Consider the following 11,179-nt stretch of genomic DNA (forward strand, 5'->3'; position numbering starts at 1 on the left):
AAATTTCACGAAATATGTACATGCACTGAAAAAACTATTGTAAATTATGAAATTTAAATGAAATATATAAGTATTAGCGTAAAATTCTTACTTGATTTGTTACACACTATTAATCCAAATAAAAAGATACAAAATGTTGAGCGATTGTTTGGTAGAATACATAAAATAGCAAAGCTTGTTTGACGCGAGACATACTTAAAGTTATTGATTTTATTTTTTAAATGAATAATTAATACTTTAAAAAACATTGTACTGTAGTATAAAATTCAAATCTTTGGCCGTTGTCAGTTTGGCTGAAACAGTGATCGAAAAGCACCTTAATATTATATATTTATTTAAAATTTTCTATCATTGGATGGTGATTAATTTGTCAGTATTTTTAGTACTTACTACTTATATAACCGGAGGTCCTTGACGATGATATCATTCAAAATTAAACATAAAATAATTTCATTAAATAATTATTTTGTTCTGAGATTTAATTATAATAATATGTTAAATGTCCATAGATTTTTGTAGTTCTATAAAAAATAATACGATTATTTAAAGGATTAAATAATTTAAAGACATTCATGAAAAACATATTTTTATCCTATTTTTTTCATAGCTCAGTAAATAAAATATCTTTTTCACATTAAAATACTCAAAAAGTATATAATATGTGTTTGATACGTTTTCAATCTTTTTATTTAATAGGATATGCCTAACTATTAAAAAGTTACCAAAAGATTAACTTCCCAAATGACTGTTTAAGAGAAAATTTTAAATAATAAAAAACATATTTAAAGCATTTTCAATTAATAAGTTGTTATAGTTATACTCAATTTTTAATCAAGAACATCGCCGAGCGACCAATTCGATAACCCAGTATCTGCCAATAGTCACTCCGTGGTACAAGGTCACCGGCTTGTGTGTACGTATTCAAGTGTAGCGGTATCGTCGAGCAGACTGCGCGGCCGTGACGTCACAGCGCGGTGTCGCCGTACTACGACTCGGGGAACATGAGGCTCTCCACCGGCGCCGACACCGTCAGGTCGTCGTCGTCCGCCCGCGACCAGTCCTGGAACGAGGCGTTATTTGTATTGATTAGCTCGAAACTGACTTGACAGTTTTTACGGCCGGTTGCCCGATGTCCGCGTACTCGAGTATGTTTTGGCAGCTAAATTCCTTTTGGATTCCTTGCCATCATTTATGTAATGACTACGATGCCACATACTCAATTGAATCCGAAGAAAAAATTTATTCATATTAATCCATTTTGGCGATAGCCAGAGATTGATATGGTATGGTTTGTTGTATAATACACCTACCTTCCATTTCAAAAATCCAAGCGAAATTAAAACACACAAAATGTCTTCAAAATGTATCAAACTGTTAAGGACGAGTTCAATGACACCTTTAGAAGATTTATACATATAATGATTTTAATTATCTGAGTTACTACTAATAGTTGTTAGAAATGCGTAATAGAATATAATTATGTACTTGTTCCTCCGTGCTGGCGAAGAATAGATAGAAAAGATTGGCTCCGAGATCTATCGCAGCCGCTAAGTAGAATACTTCCCGCCATTGTCCAAGTGTTTGCTAAAATAAAATAGAAATAATTAATTCTCCATTATATTGAAGTTTATATTGAAAAACATGACAACTGTAGTAATAGGCATTCAAGGTCACACAACACATCTACACATAAGTTCTTGTTACAAAAGAACCATTTAAATGAAATGTTCCTAATTTTAATTTCGGAATAAATCTCAAGTAATGTTCGTTAGTTCTCAGATCTGTAGTATTTTTTTTCGAATCCATCAGTTTTCTTTAACACATCTGTCCTATATTTTTCAAATCAAAGCATTACTATTAATTAAGTGTCTATCTCTTACCATTGAGCAATACGACGGCAATAGCTAAAGGATCAAAACTGCGAATTATTCATCGCATCAGTCCGGCTGATTATTTTTTCTTTGGGATTTTCACCAATTTTCTGTATCATTTAATATCGTTAAGACAAATTAAAAAAATTGTAACCTGCGTATCGCTTATAATGAGTCCGATGACGTACGGCGCCATGAACCCGCAGATGTTACTAGCGGCGTTAGTGATGCCGTACATCGTGCCGGCGAACTGCGGCGACAGGTCGATGTGATTCATTTGGTTGCCTGGACAATAATACAACATTTTAACCATCGTCCAAAATCGGCGTTCATCTTAGGAGGTCGGTAACTCTTGTCATAGACAATGGAACTGAAACAAAATTAAGCCATTTACCACTGTTAGGCATGTGATCTAAGATGTTGTATCTCTTGTGCGATAAACATCAAACACAAAAAGTTTTTATTTATTAGAGATTTAGACAAAATTACTAGTTTTTAATAATATATGATATACTCCTAATTTAAGGTCGTTTACCATATAAAGGAAAACTATAAAGATAAAACTTAACATGCTTTTTCGCGTCAGCATTATTGTCCCAGACATGTAATTATTGTAATCAGTGGCGTAGCTATCGTAGGGCCAGGTGGTGCAGTGCACCAGGGCCCCTGAGCTCTGGGGGCCCTCTAACCTGAGCTATGAAAAGAGCTTTGAATAGAGATGAAGTCTGGATTTAACTTACTAATGATATGTTCAATTCACTGTATCCTGTATCCTATTCTTATTCCTATCTATAATTTTGAAGGCCAATATACGTTGAAGAGGGGGCAAGGGCACGATTCTTTTTCTATGCACCAGGGCCCTTACCCACCTAGCTACGCCACTGATTGTAATGTCATTATTGTAATCAAGGCACCCCTTACCTATCTAGGAGTGAACGCCTTTGTGGTAGTCAGCTAACTTGCATTCTTAGCCGATACATTATTATCAGCACATTAGCATTATGACGTCACAAACCATTATAGCGATGAGATAGTTTATGCATTTTGCTTATATGTATGTATGTATATAGTAATAAAACAGTAACCGGCGTAGGTGGCGCCGCCGAAGGCCGAAGTGACGCTGAGCAGCACCATGACGGCCACGCGGTCGCAGCCCGCGCCCGCGATGCCCAGCAGGCCCAGCGCCGGCACGAACGACGCTGCCGGCATTCATTACGATCAGCGCAGTGAAAATGTCTTTTCTACCTATGAGAAGTTAAGGAGCCACGCTGCTCCAATGTGGTGTAGTAGTTTAGTACGTGAAAGAATTTCATTGAAATTAGACATTTGCAGGTTTCCTTACGATATTATCCTCCACCGCCGAGCAAGTGACGAATTATAAACACAAATGATACGCTTGCCAATCACTTAGTGCAGTGTGTCCTGCGAGTGGCGATGTACGTCACTGGTGGAGTCTGTCGCGCACGTAACAAATACTCGATAGGCTTGAACCTGTACGAACTATGAGTGGGCGCGCAAGCGATTAGGTTTAACTATTTTGAATATTTGCTATGTCTCTTACAGTGAGTCACAGGATAAAGCCAACCGACATATTACAAACACACTGACATATATGTTGTAAAAACAATACAAATCTCATTACCAACGGTGTTCCAGAGCTTCATGCTGTTGAGCCTCGAGATCCATCCCTTGACGAGGAGCCAGTCCGCGAATATACTGATCAAGATGCCCGCCACCCACGCGGTCAGATACGGCAACGCAGACAGCCTTGCATTCTGGTGTATAGATTAAATAAAATGACACTAATTAAATAATCATGTTCGTTCATTAAGTAGCATTAATGATAACCATTTTTTATTATAACACAAGACATATCTTAATTATAGCATAGTACGCAACTTGCCTTCATACGGATTTTGCTACTTTTATAAAGTATAAAATTTTATTCTATATCTTATCATGTAAACTCGTCCTACATTATGGTCATATTCGAATCCAAATTAATACTTATAGTATTTATATAAATTAAGCATAACCTATCGATGATTGTCTAATTTATATATGTATGTTACATATGTGCATTTTTAGCCGAATTTATACATTCGGATGTAAATTGAAGATTGAAGAGAAAATATCGTGACATGCGTATTTCGGATAATAACTTAGAGAAGCTCTACTAGAAGGAGTTAGTGAGTAATGCCCTTTAAAATATATTATATGTAATATTACAAATGGTTCTCTGCAAAAATATTGCTCGAAACGAAAAACATCTCAAATTTAGAAAATAACCAACCGTTGCGTGAATTAGTACCACATACTGATATTCTAGTTTTAATAATAATAGTGCAATTAAAAAAATATATGAAACTTACGGAAACGATATCAAAGTGTAGAATATTGTTCATATACGTGGGTAGCTCTGTGAGTTGCGTGTAGAATAGCCAAGACTGACCGCACTGCGCGATGAGAATGGCCCACAGCGGCAGACAAGTGAGGAACTTACACCACGGTATTGACAATCCCTGATCTTCTTCCTGCAAGTCATATTAATTTGATTTCTTAAATAAAGAAAATGAAGGGCTATTGAAAAAAGTTTTTATATACAAAACAAAACGTAAAAACGAAATTATTTTTTCTCTTATATGATAAATACTTTCAAGTTATATTTTAACGTTGATTGGTTGGTTCTTTTATTAAATTATACTACTATTAAGCAATTTATAACTTCGCATACTTTTAACGGTTTCTTATCTTAACTAATAATAGTCAATCGAGTGTATACAAAAAATCATACAATTGATTTATACAAATATAATATATAACATTATGACGCTAAAGTCTATGGGCAGTGGTGAACACTTACCTTCAGGTGGCTGATGTGTTAGTCCACCAACACAGGTTATAAAAAAAAATATGGTAAGTATGGTAAGTAAGTAATGGTAGTTCATTTGGTTAAAAAGCATTAAAATAGGACTATTAAGATCACACTTTTAAATTTTTTTTTAAGTATTAATAGAACTGAACAAAAAATATAAATTTATAAAAATAAATTAGATTATTTGTCTACTTATTGCATTATATTATAAAATAACATAATGGAACATGTAAATGGAATCACGGTCGCACAAGTGAGCAAAGGCAAAGTGATACTATGGCAAAAAAGCAGATTAACGCAATAATTAATCAATAAAATTATAACTATCACTAAAGAGATTTGTCGTCCATATGCGTCCTAAAACTTCTATCTAAATATTATTCGTCGAATGACACCAAGTGTTTTTGAATTAATAACGTGAATCATACCGTCCCACTTTAATGATAATACAAAACAATTCTGTATCATATTACCTACGTAACAGTGCGTTGTGGTGAATAGATTAACTTATTGTGACGTAGTCACATCACTGAGTCGTAAACAAATACCCTAGCTTCGATAACTTTTGTCCATTTAATATATATTCACAAAATGTACACATTATCTATTTAATTTTTTTTATATAAATTATGTCCTGTTAACCGAATTAAAATAAAACCATCACATTTACGCTTTCCAAGACACAGTAAGGAGGATATTATCATCACACTACATTATTTATTTCTTAAATTGAAATAGATAAAAAAACAAATTCAAGTCATACTAATTTATATTGGAAAATTAGATTTACCTGTGCTCCTATAGACTGTGTTATAAATTCAATTTCCTTAGGGCATATTCTGGGATGTTTTTGCGGAGTGTCGTATACTAAAAACATCCACGCAATAAACCACAAGACTCCAAGACCACCAAATAAGTAGAAGCAAAGCGGCCATCCTCCAGCGTAGTCGAGAGTGCATAACCACCCAGATATAGGTAACGAAATAACAGTGCCTATGTTGGATCCTGAAAACAAAGTTCCAGAAAGTTTTTATAAATGATTCTGTCATCAATATAAATATTATAATTAGTTAAAAAAGGACAAACTGTAATGCAGTTTTATTAAAACTTGTTGTATTGGCAAATTTTGATAAATATTATTGAGAACTAATATTATTTAAATGTTATTTTCGTGATAAAATTAGTAGCCAATAACTTCTTTACTAAAGGTGCTTGTAAAAACTCTTATGTTAATTATTAATATTTTATCCATACAGTTTTCTTCAATCATTTGAAGATCAATCAATCATAGAAGTGAAGGTGTATTTAGAAAAATGATGTAAAATAATACATCAAATAACCATAATTTAATAATGAATATATCACAATAATATAAGTACTTCAACAATAAATATCAACATCAACCGTGCTTATCAAAAATTGTAATAATTGCAATGACTGCATTTTATAATTTCATTGAATAATAAATTGAATATCAATAATTGTTTACTTACCAGCATACACATATGCAGCAAATTTAGATCTCTCCGTGGGTGGGATCCATCTTGCCAACATTGCATGCATAGCTGGATATGTTACACCTTCTCCTAATCCCTCTAGCACCCGGACAACAATGAAAAACTTAAAATCAACAAAAGCCGCTATTGGGCTTAATATTGTAAAAATTGCTGTTAACAATACTCCAACTCCATATACTAGTTTGCCGCCAAATAATTCAGCTATTCTTCCTCCAGGTATCTATGATGTAAATATAAAAAAATATATTTAAGAATGTTATTTATCCTTGAGCTATATTACTAACAGATAGGAAGATGATTACAAGGTTTTTTTTTCTTTTAGTAAGATCACATTTAATTTTTTATCTGACTGAAACCTTCTTCCTGTATCTGAACAATAAAAAAACTAATTCTATTAGTCTGTATTTACCTGGGTTAAGACATATCCATAAAAGAAAGATCCTAATATAATGCTTTGTTGTTCAGCTGTCCAATTAAAGTCACCAGGTCTCTGAAAGTTACAACTTTAGGCTAGATTGCTATATGTAGATCTATATCCATGAATAGATTATTTTTTTATAAACATGCGTCATACAAAAACTAATTAAAAAATTAAATATTATGACATGAAATCTGTACTATTATATTGAATGTGTTTATATGAAATAATTCAACATAACATAGACAGCAATGTGTGGCCAGGTCTGCTAGTCTTATAAACAATAGTAATAAGATCTTATGATATTGAAAAAATTGTATAACAAAAGAGTAAATTAAAAAAAAAAGTTACAGTGATAAAATTAATGCTTTGAGCAAATGCAGTCTTATTGCTTAAAGGAAGCAATCTCTTAAAAAAAACCTTCATATAAAAATGTAAAGAGATGCATAATTGCTGAATTTACTAGTTTATTCATATATATATATATATATATATATATATATATATATATATATATATTTATATAAAAAAAACTTACAGGTGGAATAGAGCTATTACTGGGTGGAGATGATGGACAAACATCCAATGAGTCATTGGATGGTAAAGGAGTAGTCGAGTTGACCATTGCTACTATGGCAACGGACAGGTTAACCCGCATCGCATATACATTGGCAAAGCCGAGAAAACCCATTATACCCAAAACTGTTCGACTTTTTATCCATCCTGTTGTTTCTTCAACTGTATAAAAAATATACATATTAATTATGGTTATGTGAATTATTAGAGCTTAAATTTTTAATATAAAATGTAAAGAGAATGCTTTGAACCATGACCATGACAATTATACATTCATTAGGCTATGGTACCATTCTTATCTGAAATTCTACATGCATATGAATATAATTTCTATAAAAATATTTTTTTTGGTTTCAGAAGGTAATTTAATTGCTCAGCAAACTCATGAAATAAAATGTGCATGTGCATAAACAATAATTACGTGTTTTCAACATTAACCTCTTCAATTATTAAAAGTATGTCATTCTTAGTGTCTTGAATAACAATTATGCATATAATAATGAAATATTATGTTATGCTCTAAAGAAATGGTGTATGATAACCTAGGAGCTAAAAAGCTTCTGATTATAGTTTATTTACCTGCTTCTGTTTCAACTAGATTCCTGTGGCTACTCGTGACATCATTTTCTATATCAGCATTTATCATTGAACTCTCTTCGACTGGTGATGGCATGATTAAATCACCATTCCTCGATTTTAAATCAATAATATCACGATTCGTTTATAAACTAACTCTATATATTTAAACTTACTTATTTACTATTCAGTAAAAGATCATACGGGTGACTCATAAATGGGATTTTAGCGGAATATGTATAATGTACATAAACAAAGAAAACATAAATTTCCAAATGTCAAATTATTCACAACAGTACATTAATTGCAAATATCAATGTCAATGTCATGTCAAATTCGTGTATGCTGTCAAATTTACACTTAAGTTTAGAAATCCTCGTTAATAATTTAATATATAATAAAATATAAAAAATTAGGACTTCTTGTTTTATTGAACATTATTAATACAATAATTGGACCTCGTTTACAAAAATATATAGGTCATATCTTCTCGGTACGTATTAATCTGTATTAATATCTAATAATTTTATTAATACGTAATGTGTATTATCAATAAGAATTAACCAACATCGATTTGCCCTTTTAACCATTTGATATCTATTATCTTATTAATTAACCTTGATTTATTATAAAATACTACACTTTGTGCAACTGTAACAGCCTTAGTATTATAGAAAAGAACTGTTTAATTTAATATGATTACATGGTAATTTTATACAAAATATTTTTTGTTTTAGGTTAAACATGATTGATAAAAATAAAAAAAGTTTATATGGTGTATATATATATATATTATTTATTATATTATAAGTACTTGGAACTTTTAAACAAGTTGAGTTAAAGATAAAAGAATTTCAATAACTTTGAAAGTCATAGGTACATTTCATTTTGTATAAGAAAATTATCAACATTTCAATTAAGTAAACATAAAACTTTACAGCTGATAAAAACTATAAGTTTTTAACTATAGTTGGCATCAATAAACCTATTATTATTGTTGACAATAAATTTACACTGTGATTGTCCAATATGTTTCTTCCACTTATATGTTTCACTGTTAAACTTGAGTGTGAAACAATTTTTCCATCATTATCTATACCTGTAATCATAAATGTAATTATTAAAATACATTGATAAATTATAAGTTACTTTAAGTAAGCTTTTGGCACTTGCTCAACAATGGCATGACCAAAAAGTAATAATTATGTTAGTTACATAAGTTGAATAACAAGGATTTTAATAAATATCCTAAGTAGCTATGTGCTACGATTAAATTTTTACCTGTTCTAATTTTTTTAACATTTAATGTTTTCTTAATGTTTTATTAAATTAACATATTAATTTAAAGAAAATATTTTGTCAAAAAATTAAGAATAGTTTGTAATGTCATAATAAAATATTATTTACCAGAATATTGTAGAGTTGCACCCAGAATAGAATCTATTAAGCTGCCAAGAAAACCTGCCAAGCCTCCATACAGAATAATTGGCCATTGAGGAGGTGCATACATCAATAAATCTCTGTCTGCGAAGTACAACATAGTTAAATAGTGAGATAACCCAATCACAAGCCCTCCTACAGTACTAATGATTGTTCCAATGAGAGTTACTCCTCCATTAGTGCCTTTAGGAACTTTCTTCCATGTTGTAATTAAAACTGGATCAGATACACTTAAAACTGTTCCCAATTCTGAAGCCCAAGTATCACCATTGCAACAGGCGAATGCGCCTGGAATATAAAAATATAATATATTTTTTAAATTTATTGTTTATTTGTATGTATCATTTCATTTTTATATAGGTATGGAGGTAAATGTTTAATCTAAAATTTACCAAGTACACCAATACTGAGCCAAGAAGCCCTGTAGTCATTTACAAAATCAATTGGTCTTTCAGATGCACCAACATCCAATAAATAAAGAAGTCCAAGTTGGGTAGCCATGCCACCATTGCATAGTACTTGTATCCAATTTCTTTGACCACCTAAGGGAGAAAAATAAACACAATGTTAAATGTATTACACATGAATACACACAAAATAACATTTAATGTTACTAAACAAACTCATTATTACCTTCTTTAAAATCTTCTTCAAACTTTCGTTTTATGTGAGGTCTAAAATGTGTTACCTTTGATGATGATAAGAAAAATATTAGCAAGTCTGCCAAAAAACAATAATTGGCCAAAATCAATACAAATGCTACTACTAATCCCAAAAGAGCTCCACTCATATTCAAACTTTTCTTTCTGTAACCTGACACTGCTATAGGAATAGGTATTAAGCAAGAAGCTAACCATCTTGCTGGTGATATGACTATGGGTTCTGAAATAAAAGTGAATTGTACAAATTAAAACCATTAAAATTTATTTACAAAAATATTAGTACTTAAATAAAACTTGCCATCAAGTCCCTGTGTATTTAGTATTAATTTTGAATAAAGTAAATTTATAATCCACATTGACATTGATAATGGTATAGCAAGGGTGATAAAAAGAACGGTTAAAAGATGATTATTTTTTAAAACCATCTTCTCTTTCATGACTGATTTTTCTTCAGTTTTGTCAGACATTTTGTCAAACTGCACTTGTTTTCCAAAAATAAATAGTATCAGTTAATCTGTAATACGTGAACCAAAGCCGCAATGCTTATGCTAGACATCACAGTTATTTTGTATCATGACCGATGACACGGTAAGGCCGTAACTGTAAATATTTCGAAATCATAAATGCAAACATCAAAATTATTTTTTATTATTTTTAATTACTTAAAATAAAGATCGTAATTCATATTTAATTTAATATATAGTTCAACTTAGTGAAATAAAATAATTAAAAACACTAAAAATTTATTAATAAGTTTTAAATTATTTGACAACTAGTCATAAACATTGACAAGGTGACAACTAACAGCTGAGCTTTTCTAAGTTATAGATAAACATTAAGCCTACAGTTCACATTGAGCCAGTGGACTCGGTCACAATAAAACAACTGAATTATCACGTATGCCTAGTTCATTCGGCTAGACATTTTGTTTTCTTTTTTTGCAAATGATCATATCTCCGAAATATATTAGTACATAAAAACAACGTCAGCCAAGCAGACTGACACAATGTATACTCGAGGCACAATTTGATTAGATTCAATCTTGCCGCTGATGATAAACACTCAAATTGACCTGTATACCTTCGTCAAATACCTTATGCTTGCACGCTGGCCCAGTGTGTAATGCCTGCTGCAGTATGTTGGAACTTACAAGTACAGGTACTGTATATGATTCTTAAGTCTTCAAATACTTAAATATTGATCTTTGTAAACATAATTAAAACTGATTAGATAAGCTTAATTTA

The 11,179-nt window shown here is 31.3% G+C and overlaps 2 protein-coding genes across 2 annotated transcripts; both read right to left on the reverse strand.

Moving 5' to 3' along the window:
* Positions 1-604: 604 nt before the first annotated feature.
* Positions 605-8,090, reverse strand: LOC125068176 (sialin). Its single transcript, XM_047677217.1, has 11 exons — positions 7,837-8,090; positions 7,220-7,419; positions 6,673-6,753; positions 6,240-6,483; positions 5,537-5,751; positions 4,244-4,405; positions 3,514-3,646; positions 2,957-3,070; positions 2,026-2,156; positions 1,486-1,584; positions 605-1,060 (listed from the first exon to the last, which is right to left on the reverse strand). The coding sequence occupies exons 1-11, from the start codon at positions 7,928-7,930 to the stop codon at positions 986-988; spliced, it is 1,548 nt and encodes a 515-aa protein (XP_047533173.1). The 5' UTR covers positions 7,931-8,090; the 3' UTR covers positions 605-985.
* Positions 8,091-8,625: 535 nt separating this feature from the next.
* LOC125068177 (transmembrane protein 19) lies at positions 8,626-10,702 on the reverse strand. Its single transcript, XM_047677218.1, has 5 exons — positions 10,234-10,702; positions 9,907-10,155; positions 9,666-9,815; positions 9,241-9,561; positions 8,626-8,932 (listed from the first exon to the last, which is right to left on the reverse strand). The coding sequence occupies exons 1-5, from the start codon at positions 10,400-10,402 to the stop codon at positions 8,784-8,786; spliced, it is 1,038 nt and encodes a 345-aa protein (XP_047533174.1). The 5' UTR covers positions 10,403-10,702; the 3' UTR covers positions 8,626-8,783.
* Positions 10,703-11,179: the final 477 nt, after the last annotated feature.

Source organism: Vanessa atalanta, chromosome 13 (genome assembly GCF_905147765.1).
Source record: "Vanessa atalanta chromosome 13, ilVanAtal1.2, whole genome shotgun sequence".
Lineage (NCBI taxonomy): Eukaryota > Metazoa > Arthropoda > Insecta > Lepidoptera > Nymphalidae > Vanessa > Vanessa atalanta.

Coding starts and splice junctions, on each gene's coding strand:
- LOC125068176 (XM_047677217.1), bottom strand. CDS start 7,930: ATGCCATCACCAGTCGAAGAGAGTTCAATGATAAATGCTGATATAGAA. Junction 7,420..7,836: donor TCTAGTTGAAACAGAAGCAG/GTAAATAAACTA, acceptor TTTTTTATACAG/TTGAAGAAACAACAGGATGG. Junction 1,061..1,485: donor TCGCCAGCACGGAGGAACAA/GTACATAATTAT, acceptor GCCTCGTTCCAG/GACTGGTCGCGGGCGGACGA.
- LOC125068177 (XM_047677218.1), bottom strand. CDS start 10,402: ATGTCTGACAAAACTGAAGAAAAATCAGTCATGAAAGAGAAGATGGTT. Junction 9,816..9,906: donor TGAAGAAGATTTTAAAGAAG/GTAATAATGAGT, acceptor TTTCTCCCTTAG/GTGGTCAAAGAAATTGGATA. Junction 8,933..9,240: donor TGCAACTCTACAATATTCTG/GTAAATAATATT, acceptor TTATGATTACAG/GTATAGATAATGATGGAAAA.